This window comes from Astyanax mexicanus, chromosome 7 (assembly GCF_023375975.1).
Source record: "Astyanax mexicanus isolate ESR-SI-001 chromosome 7, AstMex3_surface, whole genome shotgun sequence".
Classification (NCBI taxonomy): Eukaryota; Metazoa; Chordata; class Actinopteri; order Characiformes; family Acestrorhamphidae; genus Astyanax; species Astyanax mexicanus.
Window position 1 is genome coordinate 12,179,607 of NC_064414.1, and position 23,739 is coordinate 12,203,345.

The 23,739-nt window shown below is 36.8% G+C and overlaps 1 protein-coding gene across 4 annotated transcripts in view; it reads left to right on the plus strand.

Moving 5' to 3' along the window:
- Window positions 1-20,992, plus strand: part of tmem63ba (transmembrane protein 63Ba) — a 63,839-nt gene extending 42,847 nt beyond the window's left edge. For all 4 annotated transcript variants that reach the window (XM_049481749.1, XM_007228756.4, XM_049481750.1 and 1 more), the window contains 10 exons: window positions 996-1,149; window positions 2,505-2,611; window positions 4,920-5,006; window positions 5,704-5,769; window positions 6,771-6,933; window positions 11,100-11,205; window positions 13,076-13,243; window positions 14,646-14,761; window positions 14,870-14,941; window positions 16,402-20,992. In XM_049481749.1, coding sequence (XP_049337706.1) covers window positions 996-1,149; window positions 2,505-2,611; window positions 4,920-5,006; window positions 5,704-5,769; window positions 6,771-6,933; window positions 11,100-11,205; window positions 13,076-13,243; window positions 14,646-14,761; window positions 14,870-14,941; window positions 16,402-16,581 — 1,219 coding nt within the window. In that variant the 3' untranslated portion in view covers window positions 16,582-20,992. The remainder of the gene's footprint in view (window positions 1-995; window positions 1,150-2,504; window positions 2,612-4,919; window positions 5,007-5,703; window positions 5,770-6,770; window positions 6,934-11,099; window positions 11,206-13,075; window positions 13,244-14,645; window positions 14,762-14,869; window positions 14,942-16,401) is intronic.
- The last annotated feature ends 2,747 nt before the right edge of the window (window positions 20,993-23,739 follow it).

Genomic DNA, 23,739 nt, shown 5'->3' on the forward strand with positions numbered 1-23,739 from the left:
TGAATTTTCCAACCCTTCTCAACAAAAGTCAATACATTCAGAGTCCTACTGAATACAGGATTCTTACACTATGTTCAGACTGCTAGACCTGATTGTATCCAGATTTATTTTTAACAGTCTATTAATATCACAGTATTTCTGGGTATTTTTGCAATAACAATATTTTAGGCAAGTGAATTTAAAAATAACATTTAAAAGAAATAATTGAAAAAATACACTACTGCAACAAAATTAATATTACATTTTATTTGCTGATGATGTTGCATATAATATGATATGGCACATTTCTGATTGTGATTTAATCAGATTATAACAGTCAAGTCAAGGATCCAACATTAAATACCAGTACTAATAATGCACTTCATATATTCAGGAGTTATATCAAATAAATGATACTGGACAGACACGATCTGAGAACAATGTGAATATTCCTTTTACTACAAACTACACACAAATCCAATCTGATCACTTGCAAATAACGTTGCAGTCGCTGTCATTTCAACAGTTGTGATTTGAGAAACAAATCCAACATACCTGCAGTCTAAACACAGTAATATCAGATGAATCAGATGATAGACAGGTGTGCATGAATCCATAAAAAAGTTTTAAAAGGTCTTTAATAAATGAATTTAGCTAAAAAAAAGGCTGCCATTTGAGTTAAAAGTCTTAACTTCATTTGTTAACTGTGGAAAGGATTGTAGGTGTGGAAATGTAAATGTACTGAAAACCAATTGGATCTACTCAATTTTGCACTGTGTATGAAGAATAGGCCAGACTGCTGATTTATTAAGGTTATGAATATCATTAGTACTTTGTGTTTTGCCAATTTATTTATTGCAAAAATGGTTGTAATTTTGTCTGAGTTTTATTAAAAAGTCCAAATTTAAAAAAATCAGTTCAATTAGCAATTTTTTAAATTATGCTCATACCTTGGATAGATTTCAGAAGTTATATAGTGTGTTATTCATCCAAACACTCTACACATTCTTCTGCAGGGAGCACTTGTCTGTGGGGGGCTTGACCTGGTGGCTTCGCTGCCTCATCATCAACTGCTTTCTCTTCATCCTGCTCTTCTTCCTCACTACGCCTGCCATCATCATCTCCACCATGGACAAATTCAACGTCACAAAGCCTGTGGAGTACCTGAATGTAAGTACGACAGCAGGGACACCAGGATTAGTCTCACCACCCTCAGTGCACGCATGCTGTATCTTGTGAATGCGGATTTTAAACTTTGTTGGCTGTCTAAGAACCAACTAGAAGAGGAGTGTTGGACTCTGGTCCTGGGGGACCGCACTGCAGAGAGTTTCAGTTCTACATCAGTGAGCAGATTAAATTCAGCTCAGCAGCATTGACCAAAACCTTCACGGTTGTACTAGAGGAGAGAAAACATGGATCTCTGCAGGGTTTCCTCCGGGAACTGAGTTTAACACCCATTACCTAGACCAGAGCTATTCAAACTGCTTCATCCTGAGGCCCCCTCAACTAAAACTACTGCAGCGTAGTATTAAAATATCAGTCATTCTTTTTGTCCAGAACTTTTCTTTTATCTGCTAATAAAACGAAATGAAAAGCAATATATACATACACACACACACACTCTCACAAACACACACACACTCTCTCTCTCTCTCTCTCTCTCTCTCTCTCTCACTCACTCACACACACACTTTCTTACTCTCTCTCTCTCTCTCTCTCTCTCTCACATACACACACACACTTTCTTTCACACATTCTCTCTCTCACACACACACACACACACACTCACTCAAACTATCACATGCGCTCTCTTTCTCTCCCCTTCTCACACACACTTACTCTCTCTTTCTCTCTCTCTCTCTCTCACACACACACATTCTCTCTATCCTTCTCTCTCCCCCACACACACACACTTTCTTACACACTCTCTTGCTTTCTCATATAGACACACACTCTTACTTTCTTTCACACATTCTCTCACATTCTCTCACACACACACACACACTTTCTTACACACTCTATCTCTCTTTTTGTCTGTAGCCTCATCCACCTGGATGGTGTAAAATGGCGCTCGTGTACAAGCACCCAAGTTTTAATTCCTCCCAAGTTGATTACACATGATGTTAAATTACTCACAAGACAATAATTCTGACCATCAATCATTATGAAATAAAATAAAGCAACTTCGCTTATTTCGATTGGGAAGGAATTAAATTATTAAGTAACGAAATTATATATTGTGTTTATATGTATGTATATTATGTATATTTCTTTCACCCCTCTCAACTGCGCCCCCTGCAATTCCATCGCCCCACAGTTTGAATAGCTCTGATCCAGACCTTTGAGTACTAAAGTGTGTTCATTGGTTGGTTGAGATCATGTATTAGTAAAAGATGTTCATTATGAAATAAGACGTGATGAACAGAATTGATCCAAATATGCTCATAGTCCTGATGACCCTTATCACTCCTGTCCTCACTGTGTCCCCTTTCCCTCCACCGTCCTGCTTGGGTGTGGACCTCCAGAATCCCATAATCACCCAGTTCTTCCCCACCCTGCTCTTGTGGTGTTTCTCGGCCCTGCTGCCCACCATCGTGTACTACTCTGCTTTCTTCGAGGCCCACTGGACACGGTACACACTCATCCCCACCTTCTCTCTCACTAACACACACCAGATTTAGACACACTACAGCAGTGGTCCTCAACCTTTTGGCCAAGTCATGAGTTAGAAACTTCAGGGACTTTAAGTAGAGACAGTCATTTTTAACATAAAAGGTTTACACAAAGTAATTTTGGCATTTATCATATGAGTTACATTTGTATTATATTGCCATGCTTAAAGTTCTTGTCTTCTTATTAATAAATCACAGATTAATTACAATAATCTGTAATTAATCGCCATCGGTTGCGATTGATCTTTTGCTTAAGACTTAAGCGGTAGTTTTTGGATATTTAAATATAGTTAGAAGAATGAATGTAAGTTTTGCACAATGGAATTATATTGATATTAGTGGTGTCTGTAAAAATATTTGTATTAATCACTACAATTTTCTGGAATTAATCATGATAAAAAATATGCTGGTATTCATCCCTGTGTTTTTGGGAGGAAGACAGTAATAAAAGTATAGTGTGGTTTAGCCCTGTCAGTTTAGTGCCTTATTTAAACCAAATTTTAGAATAAAAACCAGGCTCTGTAAACTAGTGTACAAAAAAATCTTAACATTGTACTTTTATGTAATAAAAGCTACCAAGTAAAAAGTAAAACAGGTGCCTAATTAGAGTTTTATCATATAGATTAATACAAATATTCACAAACAACTGAAAATCAGAATCTGCGTTGATGCCATTGTGAACTAAGCCAGTGTTGCCGTTACATGGATGTTTTGTTACATTTGTCCACTGTTTGCACACAATTGTACAATACCAGACAAAAGTTTGGAGACACCTTTTTATTTTTGTTTCTGGGTTGTAGATCAATACTAAAATCATTTAAGCTTTGAATTAATTGAATTATTTAATAAACAAAAAAGTGTTTAACAAACCAGAACATGTTTTGCTTTGCACATCTTGGCATTTCACCTGGGGGTAGAGTTGGTGTCCAGTGAACAACTATATTTGAGGAATGTTCTTATCCATTTTAGGCTAGAACTACTCAACTAAGTAAAAAAATACTTTAAAAATATAAATATATAAATAATTCAGTCAGTCTGAAACATTTTTCACAACTTTGAAAGTATCCACAAGTGCAGTTGTAAGACCATCAAAAATGTTCTGATAAAATTGGCTCTCATCAGGACCGCCCCAGGAAAGGAAGAGCAAGAGGTGTGGCCAAATTTTTGACTGATACTGTATATTCACCATTTCTTCTGAAATCTACTGTGGGTAAGGAGTGTAATAAGGAGTTTGATCGTTGGTTTAGAAAGGCTTTACTCTAAATGTTGGGACATGGCTGTGAAAAAATTATAAAGCGGCATTATAGATAGACCACTGAAGTTGTGCATCACTGAATAGTACTAGTTATGCCCATGTTTGCCACTCTGAGTCTAAATGTAATAAAAAGGAAAATACCAATAAAATAGTTTACAAAATTAAAACAGATGATATACTATTTAAAAGAAATGATGAAAAAAGTTGCATAAAAAAAAAATAAAGTATAGAAAAAACACTTGCAAGCAGAACTAAATTCATTTACGAAATAAAATGTTGAATTAGTTCCAGCTGATTGATGTACAGTAATTAAAAGTAGTTTTAGCTATCTTAAGTAAAAACAGTAAAAATAAAATAAAAATGATCTGAGCAGGTTTTGTGAAGTCATCAGCTGGGCTACTCTTTATAGTTATATGCAAAATAAGGGTGGGGAATATGGGAAAAGTATTGTATTATCATTATTTTTATGATTCATGTGACTTAAGTTATTTTGACACAAAATAGTGTCAGTAATGTCCAATATGTAAAACACATGGTGCAGAAATTATTGCAAATGCAATAATTTATCCAGTTAATCAGGACTAGTTACATTCTTTATAATGAAACATGCAGTTGGTCAGCATTATTTAAGCTTTGATCTCCACAATATGCAGAACAAATGATCACAAACAATAAAATATCCTCCAAATAGAGCTACTCTACATCATTACAGGGAATATGCTCACTGCTCCACAGCTCAATGCTGGGGAGGGGGGAGGGGGGTTGTACACTTTTTGCATGCGTATGTACACACACCCCTCTCTCTTTTACCTGAAGTGCCACAGGTGTGGGAGATGATTCCATGTTTCTAAAAAAAGGTTGAGGACAACTGCATTAAAAGAGCTATAATTGTCATTTTTCATTGCCATTTTTAAAAAACTTAAGAAATGTCAGTTTGTATTTGTCTAAATTTGAATTACTGCTAATCTACTGTCATCTTACTCTACTGTCTTTTGAACTTGCTTTGAACACAGTTCTGGGGAGAACAGAACCACCATGCACAAGTGCTACACTTTCCTCATCTTCATGGTCCTGCTGCTGCCATCACTGGGACTCAGCAGGTATGACTGATTCATACAGATCCAGATGGTTTGTCTTTTTTGCTGGGATAAAATAAAGCACTGAGGTACACACATTATCCATCAAATAGGGCACTATGTAGATCTAGAATTACAGATTGTAGTCCTGTATCTGTTTCTCTGTATACTGTATTATCTGTATATATGTTATTATCCTCCTTTTAACCTGTTCTTTAATGTTGAGGACCCCACAGGAGAGACCATTACAGAGCGGCTGTGTTATTGTGTGTTGTGCTGGTACGAATGGATCAGATACAGCAGTGCTGCTGGAGTTTTTAAACATGTCAGTGTCACTGCTGAACAGAGAGTAGTCCACCAAGAGCATCCTGTGCCCAGATGGACTAGAGAATGACCAACACGAACTATGCAACAACAGATTCAGAGCTTCTGTCTCTGACTTTTACTTTACCTACAAGGTGGAGCAGCTAGATTCAATAGAAAGTCAATAGTTCATCAACTTATTGTGATAGTATACATACATTATATCATGGTAGATATATCATGGAATTGAGAATAGTGCGAGTTGTGTGGCTGAAATATTTGTAAGTGACATCAGTGCATTGCTTGAATGCATGTTTACAGGACTTGTCTCTCTTTTAGGAATGGAGGTATTTTAACTATGATGGAATGTTTTAGTAACTTCAGTTATGTATTCGGTCTTTGTTCTTTCTCACTGCAGTTTGGATTTGTTCTTCCGCTGGCTTTTTGACAAGACGTTCCTGGATCAGGCTAAAGTGAGATTTGAGTAAGTTACAATATTGAACATTTGATAGTACTCATTAGCTATATACATAATTTCATTGTACCATCTTAGACATGCCAATAGACCTTTTCCAGAGATCAATCCCTCAAATTAAGACTTACTATACCTACTCCACATCTGATTGACACACATTTTAATGTATTTATGAAACCCCTTTGAAAAACTTTGCCAGAACCATACATACAAATTCAATTCCAGAGATCCACAGCACAGGATGACAGGAGCGAGGAAGAGAGAGCGAGGGAGCATATAAAAAAATAAAGACCCAACCCTTTCCTCTCACCAAACCCTTCTCAATGCTGCGAAACGAATGCAGCAGTCTGCCCAGCCTCCATTAATCCACTTTGATGGAAAAGAGCTCATATATCCAAAAAAGTAGAACTTAGACCTGCTTTACCACGTCAACCACTCTTTTTTTTTTTTTTTTTCCCCCTCCCCCTCAGCCCCTTCTTTCCCCCTTAAAGTCTCATCTGAACTGGTCAACAGGGCCCCAAAAATAGGGCAACATATATGCTTTCACAAAGAAAATAATCTTAATTTGTCAAAGCACATTTTTACAACATCGCAAATAAGCTCAGACTGAAAGAGAGTGGTAAAAAAAATCCTTCTGAACATTGGTTTCAATTTCACACATGATGGGTTTTTATAGGCTGGAGTTGATCAGTTTAACAGTTTACTCTGAATGTATTTAACTGAATTAAAATGGTATATTTAGAAGTATGCAGTAGTCTGTCATTGAAAATTACATGATTACAACACAACCGGAAATCACTTAACTGTATTAACGAACATGGAAGTGTGAAAAGGCTCTATACGTTTAGTATCTGCATATTAACTTAACAGAGACTTAACAGTTTCTAATATTATACCAAATTATTATTTAAAACAATAAATCTGAATGTAATATGGCTGTGTAGTGTGTGTATACAGTGTGTATACAGTGTGTGTGTCAGTCTGTATGATTGTTTTCTTCTCTTTTTTAGATGTGTATTTCTCCCAGACAATGGAGCTTTCTTTGTTAACTACGTCATCGCCTCAGCCTTCATCGGTAACGCCATGGACCTGTTACGCATTCCAGGCCTGCTGATGTACATGATCCGCCTCCTGCTGGCCCGCTCTGCAGCTGAGAGACGCAACGTAAAGAAGGTACAGGATTAAATTCACGACCACTTACTCCCAATTGTTTTTACATTCACTCTGAGCTGCATCTGTATATGTGGTTACCTACACTTACAAGGTACAGTATATAGCTGTAGATATAGTAACTGAATAGGGATGGGAGCTATTATATTACATTATATTATAGCAAGAAAATTCTGTACAAAATTTTACAGCCTCTGTGTTACTGAAGAGAATAATATACTCCTATATAAGTAAATACCAGAAATCATGGGTTTTGTTGGTGTCCCAGAATTTCACAATCAGTATTTTTCACCACAGGTTTATTCTATTCATCTGATTAGTGCCACCATGTGGAGTAATGAAGAAGTAATTTTAATAAGTTTAATTGGGGGTGAGCCTATGTTTTCTTAGGGGTTCGAGCACGTAGTGCTAGAAACCCTATTGTAATTGTTCTGATTATTATTATAGTTCTTATTCTTTTTCTGCCATAGAAGTGATTGGGCAGAAGAAACCTTTGGCATGTATCATCTATGGCCTATGTCCTAATGTTTTACAGAAGGAAAATTTGATATGCAAATTTTTGCAATCGTTATTAGCCAATCAGATTCCAGCAAGCTTTTGACAGGCTAAACAATGACCAATCAGGACGATACTTATACCCTACATGTATCTCAGGGCCTTCTATCATCCATTAAAATATGGCGTTGATTGGCCTCAAGGGGGCGCTATAGCAGAAAATCAGTTATATCTAAAGGTATAAGTGGCCTAGGCTTGTTATTCTTTTTTAGTTGTATACTTTGCTGTAGCCTTTACAACTTTGTAATTACATATGTTTACCAAAAATGCAAAGATTTTCATCAGTGGCCAAAAGAGTAAAAATTGCTCTTTTCGAACTTGTCTTTAAGTCCTTAATCAATCAAAACAAATTTGGTCTTGATGCAATCTTGAGACCCTGTAGGTAAATAATTATCAAAAAAATCTTGACATTTTAACTATTTGAGGCCCAGAAACCTTGATCAAACATGTACGTGAAAGCCTTTTCAGAGTTATTTGGCCAAAACTCTGTCAAAGTTTAAAACATGCCAAAACTGTTGAAGCTACTAATTAACAATGACATTTGAAGTACATTTGCCAAGTATGAGCCAAATAAGTCTTCAGTAGGCTCTACAGTGAAAAAATAACTATTTTCAATTTATTCTGTTTATCGCTATTTTCCAACCTAAATGGACAGAAGACAGGAACCTTTCACCCTATCAACACACAAATTTATACACATATATAGACTGATAATCTGATCTTAATTGCTAATTTTCAGCCAAATCGGACATGTTTTGCCTCTACAACGGCTGGAAAACTACAGCGATTTTGTAGGCCTCAAGCCTGTATTATCGCTTTTTTCAAATCTAAATGGACAGAAGTCAGGAACCTTTGACCCTATTGACACAGAAATTGACAAACATATATAGACTGATATTGTGATCCTGATTGCAAATTTTGAGCCAAATCAGATATTTTTTGCCTCTAATATGGCCAAAGAGCAACAGCCATTTTGTAGGCCATAAGCCTGTATTATCACTTTTTTAAAACCTAAATGGTCAGAAGTCAGGAACCTTTGACCCGATCAACACACAAATTTACATACATGTATATACAGACCACTTGATCATGAGTACCAATTTGGAGCCCAATCGGACTTTTCTTCTCTTTTTAATAAATAGAAACACACTGATAGGGAATGTTCTGTCTTTCTGATAGAGTGATAGATATCCAGCAGGTTATATGTGGTCTCTTGCTGCGCTCTGGTGGTCATTTGGTGAAACAGCTACAGGTGAATTATTCTAAATTAAAGCTCTGCTGAACTTATTCACTCTTGCTTGTCTTGCTTAATTGAACATATTTATCCTTCTTGTTCATGCTGGTCAGCCGCCTGGGTCATTCTTGTTTATGCTCCACCCACTTAATTTTTTTTATAATTTGCATAATATGCAAAACCTACTTTTGAGATCTTGTCCTTGGATCCTTGACCAATCATGACATGTTTGGTGTCAAACAGTTCAGCAGAGCTTACTCCTCAATAATTATTAAAAAAATCTTTACACTTATGAACAATATGGCCGCCATATGCAAATGAGTTCTACCATGGTGCAGTAAAATGTCTTTAACACTTATAACTTTTGAATGCTTAACCTGACACTAATACCACTTCAGTCCTTTGATCATTACATGATTCTCAGATACCCTGTCAGTTTAAGTAGACATACACCCCCAGGGGGCGGGGCCAATGCTCGATAGCTGTTTCTCTAGAACCATACAAGCTATCAAGGTCATCCTAGCCAATTATCATCTATGGCCCATGCACTAATGGTACACCAAATGAAAATTTGATATGGACACTTTTGTGGTCACTATTAGCCAATCACATTCCAGCAAGCTTTTAACAGGCGGAATGTTAATCAGGTCAAAACTCCAGCTTGGTCATGCTGGCCATTCACATTGGTCATTATGGTCCTGCTGGTCATTCAGCTTTGTCCTCATAGTAATGGTGGTCTTCCAGCTTGGTCATACTGGCCAACCACCTTTGCCATGCTAGTCATCCAGCTTGGTCAATATGGTCAACAAGTTTGTCATCCAGATTAGTCATGCTGGTAATCTAGCTTGGTCTTCACGGTCATGCTGGTCATCCTCATCCAGTTTGGCGATGCCGGTCAACCGGCAACATGTTTTAAGCCTAACTGGCCTCCAGGGGTCTCTTTGCCTGTAACGCTCGAACCCCGTAAATCGCCGCTTGCGGCTATATTTTAAAATATATCTGTGTTTGACCCCACTTATCGACAATGTATCGCAAAAGAAAACTATATAATTATAAAATAAATATTTTGTTACACCCATATTATTAACATGGCCTTTTGTTGTTGTAAACTTGATCACCCCCTCTTTCCTGTCCTTAAATAAAAAGGAGCCAACCACTTAATCAAGTCTAGACAGATATAACTTACAAATCTGTTCAGCAGGTACCTGTGGTACATTCGTGATATTAAATTATCTTCAATTCTGAAGCAATGCATTCAAACATATAGAAAAAAGTGATATATACAGTACCAAACACACCCTTTCTTATTCAATTTGTTTTCTTTCTTTTTATTTTTTATTTTTTTACATTGTAAATATAATATCAAAGATATTAAAGCTATACAGGAACACATGCTAAATTATTTCATAAAGAAAAACTTTAGAAAAACTTTTGATTCTTCTAAGTAGCACATTTATGTTTGAGGACAGATCTGCACACTCTTGGTATTTTAATCTCAGTGTCTTCATGAGAGAGAGTCACCTGGAATAGTTTTCTCAGCGTCTTGAAGGAGTTTCTGGAGGTGCTGAATAATAGTTGCTGATTTTTCTTCACGCTGTGAAGCTCCAGCTCATCCTAAACCACCTCAAATCACCGTCTCAGTTCATCAGGTTTAGATCAGGGAATTAATGTGGAGGACTAACACTTTTATTGCTGTTTACTACATAATTCTGAATGTGTTTCTTAATTGTTTTCAGGTCTTTAATATTAATCTACAATGTAAAACATAAATAAAAAAATAAGAAGTGTCCAACCCTTTACTCTATATAAATGCGCTAATACAGGGAAATACCAGCATTTAAAATATTAAAATTATGATTTTAATCAGAAATAAATCACAGAATATCGTTGTAATTAATACGTAATTGACACCATTAAAATAATTTTTATTTAATTTTGCCAGTCTAACACCAATTATTTTATTTACATTTAAATACTGATTATTAAAAGTGTAGTCTTCAGGAGAAGAAAAAGTAAATTCTGTTGTGAATAATCTTTGTTTTTTTTAGCAATTTAGGCTGATTCTAAAACACTTTTGTATTTAATATAGCCTCACTAGTCTACAGGAGTTTTTTGTCAAGGCGTTTTTGGCTAGAATCTTTAACTAGATCAGCTTACAATAATGCAGATGTAAAGATGTAAGAGTTGGATTGGTAACACTATAGTAAGGGTACTTTATTTAACATTATTTATTACAGTATGTCTCAACTAATCATTAACACTTGACACTAGTAAAGACATTATTAATTATTACAAAACTATTCAACTACTGTCTTAAGTTCTGTTATTTGTGACCTTTATAGTAATGTGTTATCGTTGGATGTGATGTTCTGATCTGCAGCATCAAGCATACGAGTTCCAGTTTGGAGCAGCGTACGCCTGGTTGATGAACGTCTTCACGGTTGTCATGACCTACAGCATCACCTGCCCCATTATCGTTCCTTTCGGTAAGCTCCTTGATTTCATAAGTATGTTACATCTGCATGCTCTGAGATTTGTTTGATATTGTTGGCTGCCTCTGAGAGAAAATGGTTCTCCTACAGTCAGAGTTTTAGCTAATGCCTGGCTCACACTACAGGATTCTTAAAATCATAAGTGATGTTGACAATGTTGGAGACCCCACACACTGATTTTTCTGTCTTTAATCGTTGTTAATTATCATCCCCCTTCCCACACAACACACTACAACACTACACCCTGAATAAGGGTGTTTTCACACCAGCACTGGTTCTGTTAAAACAGACTCTGGTTCATTGCACCCTTGGTGCGGTTCATTTGCGCAAAATCAGTAATGGCACTCATGAGCGGATCAAAACAACCACACCAAGACCCGCGAGAGAACGTGGTTTTGGTCCAGTCCCAAAGAATCGAGCAGTTAGTTTGTGGTGAGAACGTGATCTGAACTCAAATCCAACTCAACTATCAAACATACTCCTCATGTTTGTACTAAACACCTGTTCAGGTGCAGTTTAATCCGATTACTTATCCATATTATGCTGTTTTTTTCACGCTCATGTCCACTCAACTCTGCTTACAGACACTACTGCATGGATACTGCACATTCAGTTAAAAACGCAGTTTGAAAGTGCGGCTCAAATGTTCTGCTTTCAGTGTTAAAGCAGTGTTAAACTGCACTGATATACACGCTGGACTGGAAAGGAATCTTCTTGCTGTATTTACTTTCTTGATCCCACACCAGACAGCTCTGACCAGTCAGAGGAGACAACATGCTTATGTGGTTTGTTGGGGCACGTTTAGGTTTTTGCCTGTGTAAAAAACAACCAAACAGAGAGGAAACTCTCAATAAGGCAAATAAACAAACTCACACATCTCATCCTCAAAACTTCACAAACTGGATGTGAACAATCAGAAAGTTACAGTAAAACAGTTGCTATGCAAGTTCTTAAGCTTTTTGCTCAGAAGAAATTACAAGAAAAATAAAGTGATATTAATGAGAGCATGGCAGAAAAGAAGAGTCAACAGAGCCTATATACAAATAGTAACCATGAACACAATTAAAATTTATGCAATATACACCTTGAATAGCAATTCCGCTCTTATTGATCTCAATTGCTCTCACAAGGTCAAAGAATCTGCTCCACCCCAACCCCCCCCCCAATTATTATTATTATTATTTTTCATAATTATGATTCATGATTGACTGCTCAGGTTGCCTTTAGGTCCTCCTCTGAAATTTCTACTTACGAGGTTGGAGGTTGTAATTACGACTTGAGATGCATTCGAGTGTTTTTATTGGTCAGGCAGAAATGGACACCATTAGGAAAATCCTTTTGTTTATACTTTTGCTCTATTATAATAAAAAACAGGAGGTTTATTTTGCCCTACTTCAAGAGAATGAAGCGAATAACATTACACATTAGTTATGTGATGTTTTTATTCCGTTAGAACCATTAATCATACTAGACTTTTACGTTTTTTCATGTATTGCTAGTGATTTTATTAGTTAGCTAATAACAACCTGCAAGTGTTTTAGTGTTGAAGCAATAACAGAAGTGTAAGCAGTTTACAATATTAACTATCTGCTTCAGTTTATTGACCACTTGTTACTGACAAGCTCCCAAATGGCAAACTTGATTCTGCCCTCTACAGGATCATCTGAGAATATAATCCTTTATCATCAAGGAGAGTTTTAGAGATTGTCTGAAAGAGCTAATCGGCCTGAAGATCCTGTAGTTGTGAGGCAGGCATAAATAGATTAAAGGAGTGGACTCTTTTAAAAGGGTTTATTAAGGAGCTGTTTAAAGCCAACACAGCATTATATCCATTTATCTCATAACTGCTGTCTTTATCATTTAGGTCTGATGTACATGTTGCTGAAGCACTTGGTGGACAGATATAACATGTACTATGCCTACCTGCCATCTAAACTGGACAAAAAGATCCACTCTGGGGCTGTAAACCAGGTGGTGGCAGCACCCATCCTGTGCCTCTTCTGGCTGCTTTTCTTCTCCACTGTTCGCACAGGTGAGCTGCCTTTCATCAAATACTACACTTAATTAATCATCCTAGTTAACCTTATTATAAAGAATTTAACAATGCAGTATCTGTCTGTAGTGCACACAAAAGAAGACTTTAATATAACATCCCTAATCATGATAAAAAAAAATCTTCTAAATCGCATTAAATTAGTTACTCGTTGGCCCTAGTGCTAAGCTACTGTTTTGTTGGCTGGTTATTGATCTAGTATGTAGAGCTGGGCGATATGGCCCAAAAAAAATATTCGATAAAAAAAAAAAAAAAAATCTGATTTTCGATGTAAATCGATTTTTTTCCCCTACTAAAAATCAAATTAAAGATGATAAATAAATGGTTAAAAACTAGTTTTTATTTATTTAATTTTCACTTAAATGTCCCCTTAGTGGTTGAAGTGCAACCAGAAACAAGCAAAAAACAATTGTAAACAGTGAGATCATCTAGTAACTTTTAGAAAGCTTTCTCCAACATAGTTTAGGTACTGACACAATGCACCCTCAAATAAAAAATATATATATAAATAAACCCACTCTCAAAAAACAACTAGAAAGAAATAAAATGGTGCCCTTTTTGATAAAACTTACAAAATAGAAAACAAGTACAATTTAATATGCTGTTAAGTAAGACTTTTCCCCATTGGGCTTGAATTGCAAAACAAAGCTTTTAAATAAGTGCCAGTGTTCTATAAAATGGTACAATAAAATATAAAAAAAGAAACTACACGATGGACACAGTGTCTAAAATGGCTAAGAAATTCTTATTTCCTAATTAACCACAATCTACCACGATAAGTATTAGGTCACTGCAGGTCAAAATATAATAATATTTTTGTTGTTCTGCAATGTAATGTGAAACACCTACTCCCAGTGAAACATTTTCTTAAAAACTGGATTTCTGACATTTCATGCTGTTTTTAAGTCACGGGTCATTATAGATATTATAGATTTTTGTGGTTTGGTTTTAATTTAGTTTGATACTGAAACATTCTGCGTACTGTTGTGCAGCGAGGAATAGAAAAGTGCTTGAAAAACATTATAGGTGTAATTAAATACGATGATGTGTTGGTAAATAAATTGCCGATTTTTAAATGCTCTAAAATATGTTACTGTGACTTCACTTACTTTCTTAATCAGGAGGAAATCAGAATGGAAATGTATTTACTGATTATTAGATAATCAAATAATAACACTGGGAGATAAAATCCTTGTTGACTGACCAAATTTTGAGATGGGCCCTTAAAAAATAGACAGAAATATGACGATAAAAATAGACACATGACTATAATCGTTAGCCTGAATTTACATCATCGCCCAGGCCTAGAATTAAGTATCAATATAATGAAAGAAAACTCTGCCTTTGTTATTGTATTTTTCTTGTTCTTTTCTCTCCCCAGGATTTGATACAGCCACCTCAATGTTCACATTTGTAATTCTGATCATCACGATCATAATCTGCCTCTCTCATGTTGTGTTTGGCCATTTTAAGTACTTAAGTGCACACAATTACAAGGTAAGACCACAGTCTGACTATAGTTGTGTTTTGTTTGGCTTGAATAAATGATGTTGGTTGTTTTCCTGTTCCTCTGTGAGAACCTGCGCTTCACTCTGTGTTTCATAGATCGACACGCAAGAAGTGGACGGTGTAGAGAACGGTCAGCCGCCAGGCACCTCCCCACCTGCTAAGTCTGCAGTAAGTTTATATCCTGTTGTTAAAGGGGTACATCCTTTTATTTATGTAAAAAATATTCTTCACACCATCAAGCACTGCCTTATTTGTCATAATACTTCACCACATAATACAGAGTTATACATATACTATCTTAATTACACACGCAGCACACCATCATCAAGCTTCTATTCAAATATAGTTTGGTTTTGTGAACTTTACCTGAACATATATTTTATACATTAATTTGACAGTTAATGTTTAGTGTTAGTCTTCTTTATCTATTCCACTCTCAGCATTACTTTGCAACTATCTTGATGATGGTTTGAGGTTATGCTAAAGTACACACATTTTAAAATAGTGAAACCTTCGCACTGATTCTGACATGTTTTGCTTTCTGTGCTTTGTAAACAGGGCTAGAAACTCCATATATCTCATCTCATAAGTGTCCACTCTTCCTGTTTCTCGGCTCATTGTGTGCTCTCTCTCTCTTTCTGCTGTTTTTAATTTCTCTCCTCCACACAAGAGATCTTTAGTAAAAGAAGATATATATATGATATGTGAACAGATTAGGAAGCAAAATCGGCTACATAAACTCACCATGTTTTCTTTAGTCAGCATGTTGCTCACACAAGCTTTTGTATTCTGTGCCAGATGTTTTGTTTGAAGACAGCATTAATATACAGTACCAGTCCAAAATTTGAACACACCTTCTTATTTAATGTTTTTCAATCATCCAAACTATGAAGGAACACATAGAAAATCATGTAGTAACTTAAAAGAAAGTGTTAAACAAACCAAAGTACTCTGTGAAGCGTTTAGGTGGGTGAGTTCTGATGCTGGTCTTGGACTTCCTTTCCTGGGACGGTCCTGATGAGAGCCAGTTTCATCATAACGTTTTTGATAGTCTTTGCGAATGCACTTGAGGATACCTTTAAAGTTTTTGAAATGTTTTGGATTGACTAACCTTAATTTCTTAAAATATCTTTTTCTTTACTTAGTTGAGTAGTTCTTGACATAATATGGATTTAAATCTTACTCAAATATTCACTGTATACAAACTCTACCTCTTCACAACCCAACTCTTAAACCCTCATACACATTAAGAGGGCAAAAAGAAGGCACAGCTGTTAACTGAAAGCCTGAATTCCAGGTGATTCTAACTCATAAAGCTGACTGAGAAAATCCAGTCAAGATGCCAAAACTGTCATCTAAACACGAGGTGCTACTTTGAAGAATTAAGTAAACACAAAAAGTGTTAAACAAACCAGAATCTGTTTAATATTGTTAATTAAATAATTCATAGTTGAAGACTTAAGTACTAATTGACAATGCAGACTGGTACTGTATATTAGTGTGTGTATGTGTGTGAGAGCTGGTGTGTAATTTCAGAGAAGCAGGTGTATTTGAAATAGCTGATATATAATTAAAACACACATTTCAATAAAAAAAACTTTAATAACATAACTTTTCTTTATCTTTAGCAAAAGTACATTGCTCAAGTCCTTCAGGAGCAGACCTCGGAGGAGACGGCCTCGGGGAACGGCGACGACGGTCAGGGGTCCTCGCAGGACGAGGAGATTCTCGGCACCGGCTCGGTGGTCAACGAGGCAGATTTTCAGTCGGGGGAGGACAGCCTCATCGACAACGAGGTGCACCATTGACCCCTCGATGAGCACGCCGCGTCGTGAATGAAGCTAGAGAGACTAAATAGCAAACCAAACAGACCATACCTACTAAGCTGGGAGGAATCTCTGCTCCATGACCCTTTTACTATCCTCTCACACCTGGATACGTTCCTTCCACTGGGCCTCGGGAGCGTCGAGAAAACACTAACAGACCCTGACCCTTTCCTTTCCTATTTAACTTGAACTAACTCAGAAACACGAGACTAACCTTCGCTAGGGAACTACGCTGCTGCTTGACAGCCCACTGACATCCCGCTCTACAGGGTCACGATCACCCTGATCACTAATTACCCTGATAGAGACCACGGTGCATCTCATCAGGATGATGGAGTTAAACGTTCATCAGTTCAGCATCACTAACACACGCACACACCGTGGTTAATTTTTTTTTTTTTTTGCTTTGGGGCAAAGAAATTATGCAATCCTTTTTGATTGTGATATTTATTCATTGAACTGTTATGCATTAGTCCTACTCAATAATGTTCTCCTGTCAGAGGCGTTTTAATCAACAGTTACTATAGTATAATGGGCTCTAAAAACAAATATCTCCTCTTCTTCGAGTTTTCCCTTTTAACACTAACGCCAAACACTAAAAAGTGTTCGCTCTGAAACACTCCACCAAACGCTGTCTCCACAGGGCACACGTGTGTGTGTGAGTCGCAGCAAACTGGTATTATTTCTGAAATCGGTTGCCCCAGTTCTGTTTGGCTTCAGTTGTAACTGAACACTAACGTTAATGAGCAGATATCAAGTACTTTCTGAACATGGACTAAACCACTCACAGCTCTCCTCCACTCACCACTTTCACTGAGGATTGGTTGAAGGAATGTACAGAACCACATTCAGCAATAAATCAGTGAATCAGGAGGCTGATCTCTGTATTTTACAGAAGGCTAGTGCTGCAGAGTCACACACTATTGCAACAGGAATACTCAATATATCATGCGTTACTGAAAGGACTGCGTACAGTGTACATCACACTGTGGGGTTTTCTCACCTCGCGTACTTTTAATACTTGATTGTAACATGGTATGTGTTAATCTCTCGAATTTGGTGGATGTTCTTAAAGACAGACTGTGTGTTTGTAAGTGGCTTGCACGTTCGAGCATGAGAGCCGGGTATCGGAATCTTTTTAAAAAATGTATTTTCAGTTGTTTTTAATTAGTTACTATTGCTTTGTGTCACTGTCCTGTTAAAGAAGTCAAATCGTTTTATCATGATGAAATTCTTGATGAAGTTCTGGGGTCACAAGGCCTATTTGATGTCCGCTCTGCCATGAAGCTAAAGGAGAATTCCACAGAGTTATTTCTGCGTAATTAAATCATTCAGTTGTAAAAAGCATCATTCTGTAGCCGTTGTAGCGAAAGGAACCATATTTAGGGTAAAAAAGGTTATAAAGGTTCTGAAATCTTGCTGTAATCAGAAGAAGAAACTGTTGCATTAAATACTGATATTCAGTACTTTTTGTTTGAGACAATGGGGCCTCATTTACCAAGCATTAAAATGCAATTTTACATCGATTCTGAATGTGCTAAAGATTTTCTAATTTGGGATTTATTCTGATTTGAAGGATGGTGTGATTCATAATATAAAAGCTGCTCAAAAAATAATTCTTAATTATTTCAGACCTGAATCATGTTCCAGTGATGTAATATGAGCTTTTTGTTTCACAAACCTCCCTAAACATGATAATACGAGTTCTTAACCACAGTAAGTTAGTAAACAGTAGTTATTATTTTGCTTTATTTGGCTCTATAGGGCTGCCTTCCCCTAATGTACGATTTGCAGTTTGTTTCCTGTGCAGTGGGCAAAGCTAAGCTACTGTTACTTTAGCTTGTGAGTTGTTTATTGGCTGGTCTATAGTCTATTATGATTGATGACTGGTCTCTATTAGTGTTATGTGCAAAAAACCTAGGGATGCACCCTAGTTTTGCACACTGGCACAGTTTTGCACTAGTTTTGCACACGGTTTGCACATCATTCTGGGCCAATTCCAATATCCGATATTACACATGTATACACTGTATATGCCAATATACACATTTATAACTTGCAGAGAGACAAGATAGAATACTTTATAACTCTATAACTTTAAAACTAATCATTTTTGAAGTTGCACCGCCATTGTTGGCTGTAGTTACTTTTCCGGCATAAAATAAATTTGACATCAGATATCTTTTTAAAATGTTGCCATCATCGATATAATGCTGATATGATTGTACGTTGTGCGTTCCTAAACAAATCATTTAAAACAGAAAAGAAAATACATGATGTCTGTTGTAATGGACGCAAGGTCTGAAAGGGTTAATAACAAAGAAAAAAAATCTGAAGATTTGGAGAATAAGGCTGAGATTAGAGAAAATAGCGCTGAAATGCAGCTTAATTTTTAGACTTTCAGTGTATTTGTTACAACCACTACAGTGGAAAATTTTCACCCATTAAATTATGCAGAAAAGCTGAAACCTGCATGGAATTCCCATTTAGAGCGCTGCTGGAATCAACCCAATTTACTGAACATTCACCAGATGTCTGTCTGGCTGTGCGTCAGTTTCTGAAACTGAAAAATTGAAAAAAAAAAAAAAAAAAAGTCACCCGAGCTTACAGAACTAAGGGCGGTTAGAGGACACTGAGCAAGACACAGCCGTCCCTGTGTGCTGTGAACACACTGTGCCCGAGGCAAAGCAGCCAGACACAGTTATATTTATCAGAAGAACAGTTACACCTCTGAGAGAGCAATAATGAAAAACAGCAGAAGGGCTGCAGGATCAGTGTAAATAACGCCTATCAGTTCAGTTTTCTGACTGTTTAAGGATAAATTTGATTTTTTGTTTTATTTTATTTTTTGTTTCATTTTTTCCTTTTGAACAGAATTTCAGGAAAATTAGGAATACATGAAAAAATGATCTTTTCTTGGTTCATCAGATTTTTTCCCCCCATTTTTGCATCATCCAGCCTATATTTATTACAATAATTATTCCTCAGAGTGCACAACCTGTTGAATCTTGAAGCAAATGGGCTTCAACAGTAAAAGATCATGTCAGGTTCCTCAGAAAGCTGAGGCTGCATTACACACAAGCTCACAAACACTGGTCAGTTCAACACTGATGAATTTTCATTTCTGTTGAGGCACACAGAGGAAAGACCAACAAATACCTGAATAACACCTGTGACGACTGATGACAAAAACTCGAAGAAAATTGAACTGACAAACGTTACACTGACCCGATATAAATAAAGGTCTAATGACCGACCTTTATTAAAACACTATGTATCGTAAGAATTCTGATAACAGATACTAGGATTGTACTCGCTTTCTTAATGATGGTTTCCTGAAAGCACATAAACACAATAACAATCTTCAACTCCAGCACACACACACACTTACAGACACACTCACTTTATTAAGTGAGATAGATGATCTTAACACTAAGGTGCTTCCAGGAAACTGGTTGGTAATCCCTGCTGACAAAACGAAATGAAGTGTGTTATTTTTATTTTTAATTTTTTTGTAGTTGTGATTTAATTCTAATTGTTTACAGTAATTCCAGTGCAATGTCTGGACTGCTACTTTCTGCCACTAAAGTCCTGAAGCAGTGGTCTGTAGACAGTAGTGTGTGTGTGTGAGCCTATGATTAGAATATAGGAGGCATCGCGTTTGAAAGCTTTCTGCAACGACACACTGTAATTTTACTCGTTTGTGAACAGTCATGGCGCTGATGATCACGTTTCAGTTCTCGGATGGTGTACAACACTTACCCCCACATTTCCCTGTAGGACTTCCGCATCACTGTACCTGTGAAGTGAGTTAGACACTGTAATGTGCTGAATGTAGGAATGCTTTGTAAATCAGTGCACAGACGCGTAATTTTACACGTAATGATGTGAAGGCAGTGCTTTCAAAGCTCATCTCAGTACTCTCGTTTTTATTGTTTCGGACAAACTCTCTACTGTCTTTATTTATTTCATTTGTCTACACTTTCTCATGGGATGGGGGTGATGCTGCTCACACTGAAATCCTTTGCCTATGAAAGGAGCTGTTGGAGGCGTTTAATATTTGTGTAAATAGACTCATTGCACTGCTCTCATGAACACTAAACTGTGGTATTTAAGTAAATGTAAGCTGAAACAGTAAATGACCTGTACAGTCCACCAAGATGTATGTTTTTTTGTTTAGTTTTTTTTTTTTTTTTTTTTTTCCTCTTTTTTCTCCAGCACTAAGCTTCTCTGTCCGTCTCTCTCTTACAGCTCTGGAATGATAACAGTGCTACTTTGTGTTGAGCGTTTTGTATCTCGGTCCATCCCGCCTCTGAAAAAGACCTTTTTGTAAAAATGTCATGCTCAGAATCTTCAATGTCTTTGAACAATAAAATTAGCCTTCACTGCTAAACGCTGGAGTTCGTTGTTGGGATTCTTTGTATAGGGGCGTAAAAGGTACAGTCACACTTTATTTAACCTATATTTGCATGAAAACTAAAATAAATGGTATAATATATATACAGTCCTGTAAAAAGTATTTTACCCCTAGAGATTTTTTGTCTTTTTGCTTTTTTTTTATCATACTAACAGTGTTTGCCCCTAAACCTAATAACTTGGTTGTGACACCCTTTGCGGCAACAACTGCAATCAAGTTTTACTGATAACTGCCAGTTAGTCTTTCACTTCTCTCTTCGTGACCTCAAGCTTAGATGTACTTGGGTTCTGCAGCAGGACAATTATCCAAAGCACACAAATAAGTTTGTATTTTTTTCTACTGAGAGCACTTATGATAGTAGATAGATAGATAGATAGATAGATAGATAGATAGATAGATAGATAGATAGATAGATAGATAGATAGATAGATAGATAGAGAGATAGATAGATAGATAGATAGATAGATAGATAGATAGATAGATAGAGAGATAGATAGAGAGATAGATAGATAGATAGATAGATACTTTATTGATCCCCGGGGGGAAATTCTTGGAATTAGTGTCCTTTTATGAAAAAGATTGTAACTTTACTTTTTTTAGAGATTTTTGGCAAAATTAATATAAACTTTAGACGTCAGGACATGTGGTCTTACTGTGGTCTTACTGTGAACTACAAATGAACAGAAGTCAGGTTAGGACTGTTTCTCAACCCAGTTGCTGCATATCCCCACCGTCCATGCCCTTTTGGAATCATTTTGGTCAGACGGTCACTCCTAGAAGGTTCACCAGTGTTCCATGTTTTCTCCATTAGTGAATAACAGTTCTCACTGTGGTCCGCTGGAGTCCCAAAGCCTTAGAAATAATTTTGTAACCTTTTCCAGACTGACAGATGATCAGTGACTTACTTTTTGAAATCTTTTAGCTGCTTCTTGTTGTCAGACAGGTTCTATTAAAGTGATTTCTTGATTCTACAGGTCTGGCAGTAATCAGGGCTGGTTGTGTTAGGTGTTATTAATCACAGTAAATTTATGAGGGGGCAAACATTTTTTTTTACCCAGGGCTAGATTTCCCTTAACAAATTTAATCATTATTTAAAAAGTGCTTTTTATATTTATTTTTGTTTGATCTTAAAGTTTGTTTGATCATCTTTATTATTAATCTTTATATTTTTAAAAATTAACCATAACAAAAAAAAAAATCTGTAAGGAGCCGAATCATTTTTCACTTCACTGTATATATTCATTACATTTTTATATTTTATATATGTCACATATTTAATATTATGTCACATGTTTTTAGCTGTCCTGGAACATTATTTATTTAACTTTACAGGCTGACCTTCCTGAAACCTTTCCAAAACATTGTTAAACATTCTTATAATGTTCTCTGTTAGCTGGGAATTCACCTGTTTACTGTTAGGGTTAATAGGTCGGTTAAAGCAGGGAAATCAGTAAACTTTGCTGGACTCTGTTCCTCGGTTCCCCACCTCTGTTCTAATGGATACTGCCGGTTTTATACTGCACCCAGTCACAAGGTAAATGTTGTCTCAGACTACGTTAGTATCATGAACATTATGTTGAGTTCAGTGTTATTCAGTAAGCTTACTAGATCTGAATACAATAGAAAGCTTTATATTTCATATTTTATATTATATAATAATAATAACATTTAAGTTATACAATGTATGGTTTGTTTTGGTTTAATACAACATTATATACCTTTTAATTTTTTTTAAACAGCCCTAACAGAAAGTATAAAGGGATAAATCTAATCAAACTCTTCTATAAGTGCTGAAAATTGGAGGAGGAACCTTCACGTATAGCGCTTTTCCACCAAAAGAACTCTTGAACCAGTTCTGTTCGAGCGTAAAAGAACTGTGGTGCTTTTCAGCGAACAAGCCCACAATTACACCAGTTTAGTGGAACCGTCAAAACGTCACATTATACGCCATCCACAGAAGGCGTTATACAGCGGCAGAAGTAAACAGAAGTGGTGACAGTTCAGGTTGAAGAACCTAGTATTCTTCGGTTCTCACTGCAAATGAACATTCCTGGTTCCAGAACCTGCATTTGTTGGTAGAAATGCAGAGAACTAGTTTAAAAATTTGTTTTGCAAATCAACACTGTGTCGGTTCCACATCAGTGGAAAAGTAAATGCATAAGAAATGCATCACTGAGTCTCTGGTCCCCACGATCCTGTTGAGGGTTTTACTGGTTGCACTGAACCAACACAGAGGGGTTCCCTCTCCTTTACTCTCAATCACTGTATAGTCTTTCTTCTCAGGCTACCTTCTTCTACTATGTGTGGCCTTGTGTTGCCATTTTTACATTATGCTTGCCTGTTCTTGGTATTAAAGACTGTAAGATCGCATGTCGCAGATTCGAACCCCAGCTGCCATCAAGCTGCCGGTGCTCAGAGGGAGCACAATTGGCCCTGCTCCCTCCAGGTGGGTAGATGGCGCTCTCTCCCCACATCATTCCTATGGTAATGTCTGCAGCACAGGGCGTCTGTGAGCTGATGTATCGGAACTGAGCTGCTGCGCTGTCCTCCGAGTGCGCTGGCTGCTCGAAAAGAAGCGGTGGCTGGCTTCACATGTGTCAGAGGAAGCATGTGCTAGTCTTCACCCTCCTGGTGTGTTGGGGCATTACTAATGATAGGGGGAGTCCTAGTGAGTGGGTTGGGTAATTTGCCGTGTAAATTGGGGAGAAAATGGGAAAAATTAG